Source organism: Perca fluviatilis, chromosome 2 (genome assembly GCF_010015445.1).
Source record: "Perca fluviatilis chromosome 2, GENO_Pfluv_1.0, whole genome shotgun sequence".
In the NCBI taxonomy this organism is placed as follows: domain Eukaryota; kingdom Metazoa; phylum Chordata; class Actinopteri; order Perciformes; family Percidae; genus Perca; species Perca fluviatilis.
In genome coordinates, this window is record NC_053113.1 from 35,431,608 (window position 1) to 35,443,511 (window position 11,904).

General features: G+C 39.6%; 1 protein-coding gene across 2 annotated transcripts; it reads right to left on the reverse strand.

The window, feature by feature from the left end:
* Window positions 1-309: 309 nt before the first annotated feature.
* jam3a (junctional adhesion molecule 3a) lies at window positions 310-11,672 on the reverse strand. 2 transcript variants are annotated; one of them, XM_039791215.1, is made up of 9 exons: window positions 11,499-11,671; window positions 5,755-5,826; window positions 5,564-5,677; window positions 5,212-5,364; window positions 3,675-3,877; window positions 2,116-2,215; window positions 1,738-1,867; window positions 1,574-1,625; window positions 310-1,461 (listed from the first exon to the last, which is right to left on the reverse strand). In XM_039791215.1, exons 1-9 carry the CDS (start codon window positions 11,560-11,562, stop codon window positions 1,426-1,428), a joined length of 924 nt encoding a protein of 307 aa, XP_039647149.1. In that variant the 5' UTR covers window positions 11,563-11,671; the 3' UTR covers window positions 310-1,425. The 2 variants fall into 2 exon arrangements, with proteins under 2 accessions (XP_039647149.1, XP_039647156.1); XM_039791222.1 differs by lacking the exon at window positions 5,564-5,677 and having other exon boundaries at window positions 11,499-11,672.
* Window positions 11,673-11,904: the final 232 nt, after the last annotated feature.

The window sequence follows — 11,904 nt, forward strand, 5'->3', positions numbered from 1 at the left end:
TATTGCTACTTTTTCTTGAGTTAAGTATCTAAATTCTTCCACCACTGAGTAAGACACAAGGTAATGACAAAATGCTTTAAGCTGAAATTACTCGTGTGCATACATTTAAATTGCCTTATTTAAGACTATATGGATGACAAATTACTTTATTTCTGCAGTAACCTGTTCAAACAGTTCTTTACTGTCAAACATTTACCAATTTACCAGTTCTCACACATTTCTCGTCTCTTGCTGCTGTATGATTGTTTTCTAGTCCTTTCTCAAAATCAATCCGACATTATAGTACACTTAATACATTTGAGTCTTTACAACATTTACAGTTCAAACGGTTTTAATAGTAAGAAAATAACATGAACATATAGCAATAATATCAAATGAACAGTGGACATTTTACAACAGTTCCTGAGTTGTTACACAAATCAATGACACTAATGTTTGAAGTGACTGGCTAAACACTGCAGAACACTGACCAGTAAATACTGTAAATTTATTTCCAACAGTTTTATTGCAGTATTAACAATAAGGTATGGAGTGCAAAGTATGACAATTAAAAGGTCAAAAATGATGTATTTATGTACATTAAATACTGAGTCAAACTGGACAATATGTCCAATACTCATAACATAATTAGTAAAGCACAGAAGGTCACTTATACACAGAAACAGCACTCTAGAAATCATACTTCGCCACCTTTATAGTACATATATACTTTGCAGCATAGTGGGATATATAGTATTCAAACTGACGGTTTACTCTGTACTCGTACATACTTGTTATCATTTGTGAATATAAGAGAGGCTGATACATTGTGCCTTATGAATCTGAACTCATCAGCCGTTTACAGTTTGCTGCTTATTGCCTGCATAACTACAGTATATACAAAACAAGTTTCAACTCTTCCCCATGTGCCCAAACTAGGAACATATTTATCGTATGAACAAAGATAATGTAAAGGAGCATTGTAAAACAATTTCAGTGTACTCAGTAAAAAGTTTAAGAATTATAAAAGAGGATTTGCCCAAAAAACTGTGAAGGAGCGTAGCTTCCAGCATCTTTTACGATGCTGTGGGCCGAATATCAAATTCCACAGCTTTGAAATGGTTTTACTGTATAATAAAAAAAAGATAGTGGAAAATGAGTTCAAATAAACCAAATAAAGAGTTTAAAAAAAAAAGGTTTAAAATGGGAATTAATACTAACAGAGAAGAAAATAAAAAATGCTACCACTTTATAAAAAACATGAAACAGTACCACAAAATGATATTAAAATTACTTTGGCAAGTTGGTTTATTTGAGTTTGATGTGCATCAGAGAATAATGTGCCATGTTACACCTTAAACTTTACCATGTGGACCATCATTGTAGCAAGTTAACCTTTTGTTTTTTGCTTTTGTCGTGGTTCCATTGTGTCCTCCGTCTCGGCTGTCAAATGATGAATGAAGACTTGTGGCGAAAATGGCCCTGTGAAAAACAGGAATGATAAAATGAGTGTTCAAAACTGATGCTTTAATGGTTTCATGTCTTCACAGTAAGACGTGCAATAAATGCTGTGTATGTTCTGCAGGCTGTTTACCTCATCTGCATCGCCATATACAACACCATCATTCTGTGCTGGCCAATTGTAGCTGAAATAAATACATAAAAAAATAATTACATAATAAAATACAATATCCTTGACGTAGTGTAGAATTGAAAGACCGAATAACATATTGCCTCTTCTTTAGAGTTTATACTCACTTATTTTCATTGTGACCTTTTTTGTGGAAGCATCCACGTTTAAAGGAATGACAAATGGAGGCAGTCAAACAGACGAAAACAGTCACTGCACCTAACGCCTTGAGGAAAATCCCGAGGTAGTCGACGTCATCTGCAACAGGACACAGAGAGGATATCTTCACAGTTAGGTGGCCTGAGGGCCATCACGTATTATGATCTGTAGCCAGCTATCAAGTAAAGCTATCAAACATTTGCTGCTGATACCTAGAAAATGTCATATCGTTATTAAACAAATATCTTTTATGGTCGCCGATCACACAACAAAAGTAAGACTGCTTTAGATAAAACTGATATCTTGTGATGGATGGAAAATAGTGACTCAGACGTTTAGACACTCACAGACTTCCATCATTTGTGAGGGACACTGTGCATATCCAGCATCATTCCTCGCCTGGCAGTAGTAGTCCCCCGCGTCCTCTTTCCTCACTCTTCGGAATTTCTAAGTAGACATTTTTACAGATTTCTCAGTGCAATGACAGACAGCCGCATTGTCAACAGAATGCTTAAAGGTGTTCCGTTTTCGATACATTCTTATGTTGTTTTCTAAAGACCGATTGTCCTAAATCATGTTTATGATAACATTTTATGATATGGAAATGTGTTTAGTAACACAGTTGTTATTATGTCTTTGAAGTAAACAATAAACACATCACCTTGGCTTTGAATGCAACATCATCCCTCTTTCGTATGCCAGTTTTAGGTTAATCTTCCTCACTGGCTATCTTTACACGCATAGATTAATCCTGCTATTAGTCATACGATGGTTACGGTTTTATTAAGATTAAGCTGTTCACATTTACATTACATAAGCTGTAATTGAGTATCATTGATGCTAAAGCAGCCTGGTCTCACAGAATTCCGTGAAATTATCACAAACTGTTAACAGCGCATTACGTGGTGGTGGCACGGAATGTGTGAAAATCCCGCGTGGCCACCACGGAAAACAGTGTCAATGAAAGTCAACGAGAAGATGACGTAGCATTAGGGGCCGTGTTCATTTCACGGAATTCTTTGAGATCAGGTTGTGCTAAAGAGTCCCATGCACAAACGGAACAGCCAACATTTGACTGAAGCAGATTCTAATACAGGAATAAGTTGATTTCTAATAATATATGGTAGTAATAGTAACTAGTGGTGGGCGGATCGATACAAATTGATATTGATCAATACCAGTGTAATGAGATTGATACTTTAGTTTTAGTTTCTCTCCAGTGTGCACCGCTGCGGTTCCATCAAAGAGACGACCTGGCTGCGTCTTGGTAAGAGCCGCTGCTTTCAAGTGCTGCTCCTGTCACAGCGCTGAGCAGGCACACTTTGCTCCTCCTCCCCCCTCTTGTGATTTGATGTTGTACCATCACGTGACTCAGCGGCGCCAGGCAAACAATCAAGCAAGCAACCAGCCGCGCCCAGCAGAGGCCAGCAGCACACACACACACAAGCAGGACAGAGATGGAGCAGAAGAATGGCAGAGAGGAAGAGGAGCGCTGTGTGGCTATATTTTCAGGCCAAAAATGAAACAACGGCAAGCTGTATAATTTGTAAAAAGGCTGTAAGGTACAGTGTTAACACAACAAATTTATACAAGCATATGATAATTCTACCCTGGGTTTTAACTTATTAATAATCCAAAGGAAAAATCACAAAACCACTAAAAGGTCATGAGAATTCATTCAGATTTAGCAGTTTGGTGATGCATCCACCTTAATTATTAAAAAGTATTGGTATCGGCGATACTGGCCCTGTATTTACTTGGTATCGGATCAATACCAAATTTTGCAGTATTGCACACCACTAATAGTAACTATTGTTTTTGTTGTTGCCATGCTTTTAGTGAAAGTTTGTGCAGACGCTGAAATGTAAAATAAACAAGTACTAAATAGCTATCCCATCTTTCTCACCAGGCCTCCAGTGTCAGGGTTGATGATGTAGGAAGAGTTGGCGGACTTTGGGCTGTTTTTGGGCTCCTGAGGAAGCTCCTCGTTGTTGTGGTACCAGCGGTACTGAGAAGCAGGGAAGCCTTCGTTCTCCAGACATCGCAGCTCGGTTGATGTTCCAACGGTGACCGCATCTGGTACACGGCAGCGTGGTACAACAGGTTTCACTGCACACAGACACAGACACACATCAATCTACTGCAACTACCGCCAGTTCTTGTTATGATTAAGCTATTGATTTTTTTTAATTGATTTATTTGATTGATCACTTAATGCATAATGTCTGAATATGTCTAATAATCATTACAGGTTAGCAGAGCTTGATGTAATGACTGAGGGATGAGGAATAGCCTGACTTTTTTGGAAATACACTTGTTTGTGTTTGCTTAGTTTTAGCAAAGCACTTTTCAAAACAAAGGGTGTCACAATAAAAGCATTAAACATCAAACAAAGGATAAAGCAACAAAATGGAATTTACAAAATTCATCTCAGCCCCCCTAAAAATGATTATATATATTATTAATTTTTGTCTGTTAGTGACACAGGACAAACAATTACAGGTTCAAAGGGCTTGAAATTTAATATCCTGTGTGTCTGTTGCCGATGCTATGCACCTGTAACCCAGTCAAGGAAAGGGTTAACAGAAACGTAGTTTTGGCCAATCAGAGGTGGTTGTGCCAGACTCCAGCCTTTGGCTGAGTCTCTATCTGATCTGTCAGAGGGAGAGCAGGAGTGCGGTTGTGAAGTTTAACGTTGGTAGTCCCCAGAGAAGAAGTTGGTCATTTCATGGCGCAGATTAGAATCCACATTGAAACTTAAGCAACTACAATTGCTGAATGTTAGAACTTGTGTCAGTTGGGTCATTATTACTGTGACTTATAAAGTAATCAGGTTTAGTTCCATGATAGTGTTAATAGTGTCAAAAAAACATTAGCTGATGTTATTGTTCAGTAGCTAACACTGGATTAACACTTTTGCAAGGCACTGTATCCGTGTCACATTCTCATTAGGGGCCGAGCCCCCCTAAAGGTCTCATCCTAGAATCACCCCTGCCCAGAAATAGTCTGGCCCATAACTCCTTGTAAAATAGCGAATTTATGTTTTCACTTTTTCGGTCTTGGCACGTATTAAACAAACAAAATATATAACTTAATTAGTGAGCTTTAGAGGTGCTGGTAGGCAGATGTTGCTGTTGGACAGAGTCAGGCTAGCTGTTATCACCTGCTTTCATCCTTTATGTTAAGCTATGCTAATCCGCTGCTGGCTATAGCTTCAAACTGAAGCGACAGGAATAATATGCCAAGTCTTGGCAAGAAAGCAAATAATCTGTCAAAGTATTTGTTTAATATAAATATACAATTAATTTATAATCCTTAATATAAAAACCGAATTGCACTATGATTTTCTCTTTATCTGTTAACCCAAAAGAATGTAAAATGTAGGCTATGCTATGAGTCTTCAATCAAAGGCCAGTCACTGATGTGGTTCGTGCTCACCGTACCTCTTACTGCGAGGCTAATAAGTATCTCATCAAAGTCCCTTTGATCGTCGATGGCGGCCACCTCGCAGCGGTACTCTGCCGTGTCGGCCCGAGTGGTGTTAAGGATCAGGATGTTGGCTGGCTCTCTGAGCTGAGCTCTCTGCTCCAGGTCCCCTTTTAAGAGAGGGGGGAAAAAAACACTTTACAATTGCTCATTCACATACACAGTGTGCCTTCACAGTTCACAGAAAAACAGAATTCAATGCCAAGTTCTTTCAAGGTACCATTCATTCAGCTAAGCTTTCAGTCCTGAGACATTACTTTGAAATGCTGCGGTCTGCGGGTTAATGGAGTTTTTAAAAAAGCGGTTTACCTGCTATCCTGTTTTGAAAGTACACATAACTGGGGACACCGTTCTTAATCTTTTTCCACTCAATCCTCGGGTTGTTTGTTGAGATGGACTCTATTAAACAGGTCAGCTCGATGGCTGGGGGAACAGAGTGCATCATGAAAAGAAAAGCTACTTTAGCTAAATAGGGTTAGAGTGATTTTTCAGCAACTTACGCTCAAATTCATTTGCCCACACAACCTTGTCCGTGGTTCGGAGGATTACCCCAAGTGATGATGGGATGTGACCTGCGTGAGAAAAAAAAAAAGAAGGAAGACACTAAAAGCTGAGTAGCCCTGATGGCACACAGAAGCATTTTCATTAGCAGACTTTATTAACTGGGCATGTTGCCTAACAAACAGTGGATTAGAGTGATAAATATAGAACCTCTCAGAGAGCCCTGGGATAAACATGTCTTATTAATCACTTCATATTTCTGTTTAAGAAGATTAATACCTGGGTCTAAAAATTCATTTCACATGCATTTTTAATGAGCACAGCATAGACCTTGGGCATAAACTGACTCGTGAGAATAAATATACTGACAGTAATTGATTTGGGTCCTTTTATAGTGGTTAATTGGATAATCATTTGGCTGGTGATGAAACATCGAATGAGAGAGAGCATGTTTTAAAAGTTAAAATGCTGGAAAAAAAAAAAATATGTTTTTTTTATTGTTTTGGCTTTACTCCTGTGCCCTGCATTTGAAATGAAACCCTGACAGAAGTTAAAGCGCTGACTTTTCGGCTTTTTGTTTGACACACCCTGGGGAGCAAGTGTGGGAAGACTTTTAAACAAAGTCCCTCCAGTTTTAGGACAATGCAGCAGGACAAAAAAAACCATAAGCATACAGACAGCCAGTTTAACTGAGTATTGCTTCAATGACCAAAGACTAATAAGACCAAAGGCAAAAAAGCTCCGGAAACAAGTCCGATCTCAAGATGGGATTGCAGTCATTTATAAACCAGGGATTTCCTAATTATCTAGAATTTATTAATGTGGGTTTATGTGTGTTTTTGTATTTTAGTTCAGCATAACTTGATGGGCTGCACGTACACAACACCACATACTCTTGTACTGACGACAAGTAGAAAGGAAAACGGCCAAAGAAAGTAAAAATAAATAATGCTTTTAGACAGAGTGGATGGGCTTGTCTGATTTCCGTCAAAAACAAATCTAACGTCAGAACATGAGCATCTGCACCGCTAGTTCATCAGATCTCACAAGTGTCTGGGTGACAATGTGCCTCTGAGGCATAGCTGGAATTGGACAGTGACGTGTTGATCATTAGAGCAGAACATTGTAAAACATTAAAAGATATTTTTGTTCAGGTTAAGTGAAAGAGCTTCTTCGCCAAATTGTGACACTAATTTACACTGAGGTTTCCATGATAAATAATTTATCCAAATCCCAAAACAAAACAAATCAGAAGCGCAAAAGTAACTTGACAGTGGGAATGTGCTTAAATTGTAAGCATATTTAATCAACCGTATCTTGTTTCCCCCCGGCACAAACAACACATGATGAGATGTACTTATTTTAAGTTCACTGCATGAGTTCACTCCTTTGAGCAATCAGTGTTATTTTGTAAATGTCAGATTTTAATGGCAAGGGGCATACATCACAAGTGCCAGCAGACTGCTAATTTAAGCCGAGTAACAGAGTACAGAGCGAGGGGTGTGAACCAACAAATTAAGAAAATGTGAATAACAATTTCAAATGTACACATAATTGTTCACATGTGTCTGATTTAAAACACTGAGGATAAATAAGCATGTTCCACCTTCCACTGGTACCCTACACTCAACCTATTGTGGCTGTGCCACTTCCAAATGCAATAATTGCTGGGTACCCATATGACTAACGGCACCCATGCTGAGTAATGAAGGCATTATCGGGGCCAAATGAAGGCTGAAATTAGATAACAATATAATTATCTGAGCAGGCCTTGAATACTGCAAGACATCTCCCCACCCCCCCTGTTTGCCTGAGGCACTGTGCACTCTGACTAACTATCTATTCATTTAAAGCAGCCTCGTTTCCACACGAGTGACCCTGAGTATGTACAGTTAGCTATAGCTAGCAGATAGCCGACGCTCAGCCTGAAAGTGATGAAAACGTGGGTCCTGCCAAAGCATCCGGTCATGTAAACACAGCTGCCGACTCTGATGAGATGTGACTCCCAGGTCTCATCTTGCGTCCATGTTGCTGACTTTCCCACCCTGTACATCAACGAGCTATTTTTAGCCCAGCTGTGACTGGACATCCCGGGAGACACAAGGCGAGCTCGTCCAACAAACGCTCCCTCGGCATATAGTGAGACAGAGCGAGGAGTTGTGGGCTGAATCTACAATAGAGGCAGAAGCTTTTCCTCACGCTGCAAGTTTACATGAACAAAAAAACTACAGCGCTTTCAAATACTAGACATTTGATAGAAGCTGCTACGAGTGGTCCACACTGCACAAGTAATCACATTACAAAAAAAAACTCATCATTTCATGGATTGCAACATAGAAGTGTGTAATGTGTTATTCTAAGTTTACAGGAAATTTGTTAATAATTAAGTTTATCTAAAGTCCATTTGCTTTCATAAAGCTGTAACACTGATAAAAGCTCCTTGGGGGCGAACATTTTTGCATGTCACCCTCCCCCTTCTCTCTTTGGCCCGAAATGTCCAAAAAAAAAAAACTAGAAAAATGTTCCATACGGTTTTCTGTCCTTATTAGTCACACTTAATAATAACTGATATTACGAAGTTGGATGGTGCACACTAGAGTAACCCAAAAAAAACAATGCAACTGCACAACAAGGCACAGTGTTGACATATCTTAAAAAAAAAAAAAAAGTAGGCCGTGGGAAAGTATAACCAGAGTCAATTAACATGACAATATGTAGCTGATTACTAATACGAGTTTAGAATAAAAGCATTCAAACAACAATGGCCGGTCCCCCGGTGACACAATGTAGGCTGAAGAGAATGATTTTGAATTACGAAAATAATCTCTGCGCTTGCTGGAAAGCAAACACAGGCTCATTTTTAATCCCTGTGTTTTTGTAATGCATAGACAGAGCAGGTCTATAGTCTGTTCTGAGAGAAATGTGCTCCTAAATGGCTGCATTCTGCAATCCTCTTATGCACTAAATATGAAAACAACTACCCATCCCCATTCCTGAAACAAAACAAAAAATAGCTCAACCAGTGCATCTATAAAAAGCCTTTTTCTCAGACATTCCAGTGCAGTCGCTGCAAATATGCTGAAGGCAGAGTTAGCTGCAAGCAACATGGAGAGGTGTATATGGACCAAGGACCACTGGGATTCACAGCATACTGGAGTGACTGTGTAATAACAACTAATCACTCCAGAAGATTATTCTAAGACTACTACTTGAGGGAAATGTAAAAAAGGTACACAGGAATTGTGTTCTAAAGCCATTGGCGACACAAATGACACTGGTGAAGAACAAGTCCCTCCACTGCAGGATCCCAGAGTGAATTAACTTTGAGATATCTACATTTTGTAAGATACCAAATATGTCTGACTTTCGGGGAAATGTGCCATACAGAACGTGGAGTCTAGGGTTTGAACTTTTCACTAAGGGCTCCTGCAGACTGCCTGCGTGGCGTGAGCGTGTCAGCTGCGTGGCGTGTCTGTTTTTATTTCGGCTCCCATGTTAACAGGTTAGAGCTTGCACACTGCCTGTGTGACACGTCTCAGAAAACGCGCGCATTCTAGAAATAGGACGGACGCCTATTTTTCACGCGACGCGCAATCGTGTCGAAAGCGTTTCCAGGCAAAATAGAATAGGAAAAGATGTTTATGTGTCATTTTGACACAAATACGTTTAATAAATGACATTTTGATGCTTGAAAGTCTCTAGGTTTTGACATAAATGCAGATATAAATGTAATTTAATTAAAATATTGCACCTGTCAATACAGAACGAAATATTATGTAGCCTATTTTGCCGTCAATACTGCCGACGTTGTCTTTACTGTAATCAAATCAGTATATATTTATGTTTAACATGGTATTTCATTTTATCAATGGGAAACATACATGTGTACAGACAAGGCTAGCAGCAGCAGCAGCAGCAGCAGCAGCAGCAGCAGCAGCAGCAGCGCTGCGTCGGACACCTTTCTGGTGTGCAAAGACATAGAAAACGCCACGCAGCTGACACGCAACAGAAACGCCACGCTCACGCCACACAGCCAGTGTTCAGGAGGTCTAAGTGTAAGCAAGAGCTGCAACAATTAGTCGACTCAGCAAGGATTTTGATAACCGATTAATTGTTTCAGTCATTTTAAAACCAAAAATAACAACGATTCTCTGATTCTAGCTTCTCAAATTTAAGATTTTCTGTTTTTCTTATAGGATTGTAACTGAATGTTATTGGATTTGGATTGTTGCTCTGTGGGGAATTGTAATGGGGGGTTTTTTCTCCCTATTTTCTGACATTTTATAGACGGGACGATTCATCTATCAATTAAAAAAAATTTTTTAGTTGCAGCGTAATGTAAACATTATAACTTAAATTAGAAGCAGGAACAAGCTAATGAAGTATACTGTCAGTGTGGAATAACATGCTTTATTCAACCTTAAACCTACCTACAGTAAAGGGACAATCTGAGGAACTGCATGTTAAGGGATTAAGATCATATTCAGGCAAAAACATTCATTTTGTCTTACTTTAAACTAAATCATTTAAATGCAAGTTGTATAATTCATGAATTAAACAGCATTACAACTGAATAATATGCATCATTTAAACCTAAAGGCAGTCTAAAACTTGAGGGCAGAATTCCAGACTTTTACCATGGATCTAAAAACTCAAATCATTTCTGCTTCTCAAGCTTTGCGTTGTCAGTCGCTTAGTCATTTGATTCACACTTGCAGAGGAGCTGGGTCAAAAGTTCAACACTTACTAATGCAATCTGCCATTTTGGTAATCACTCACTCCGCTGCCACTGTCAATTGTCACCCAGCAGCAGGGTGACCTCACACCAAGTGCACACACCAGGGGTGGATGGATACAACATATATCACCCAGCATCAGATACATACATTGATCAGCTCCAACGCTCCAGCTGTTGTTGTTGTTGTTGGGCAGGGATGATGATGATGAGGCACATCATCTCCAACACCCCCATGTCTGACTCTTTTCATTTTCAGCACACTAATAACACCAGACTCATCCATCATCAATCAGCAGCACATGATCACTAAAGGTCGATACACACACCATTGGATGGGATTCAAGCTGATTCACACTGGATTTAGCTACGGCAACTAGTATGAACTCACATAGCTAAATGAATGCGTCTGTTGATATGCTGCATGCACAATAAACACAGGACAATAGAATAGATGCATTTTATGCATGACATACTCTTTCTTGCGGGCCCTGTAATTCCGGGTAATTTTACCCTTTAATATCACAGGACTGACACCTTATGTTATGTGGTTGCCTTTTTCTTCCACCCAAAGTAACGTTTTGCGTATTTTTTTTTTTTTTATTATGGAAATTTCCTTAGGAATAAACACACGAACTAGCTAATTTCGAGGCTTGGTTAGGTGTTTCTACAATAAAAACAACACTATGCTTGTTGTTGTGAAGGGCTCTGGTTAAGCAAACGGTAACGTTAACATAAACGTGAAGGTTGCTACGTCTTTTTTTCAGGTTTGACTCACAACAGCAACGTAACGGGAAAATATCTCAACGAAAAATAAAACCGTAAAAAAAAAATACGATAATGCTTCCTCGACAATACACAACCTGTTTATGTCAAGCTAACGTCTGTGTTCTAACGTTAGCATTGACAGCTCCGTTGTAGCTGTGATTTAACGGTAATGTTAGCCGCACCTCGTTAAGCGCAGCGACGTTTTTCTAATAGCGTTGTGGGGAAGGAAGAATAACTTACCTAAGCTGGTGTACAGAACAAAACAAGCGATGAGTTGTGGAATCGCCATCTTGCAGCGTCTCATATATCGGTTACAGGAGCACACACACTCAGCACCTCTGAGAGGTTAGGTATGAGGATGGAGCAGAACAGACTGGTGGATGTTGCCAGCGACGAGTTTCCATAGCTACAAGCTCTATGGGGGATGGAGCCCTAAACGCTGTCTGACAGGCGACAGGCGGCGCCAGATATGTTACTCCTCCTCCAAAACCAGTGGTGGAGGAAGTATTCAGATCGTACTGACCATAGACATAATGGTACTGACACCCTGTGGTGGCGAGTAGTAGGAGATAGTGAGAAATGCTGTCACAATTACCATGAGCCTGAAGAGACATCTTCTCAATGCCTTGTTTTGTCCAACCAGCCG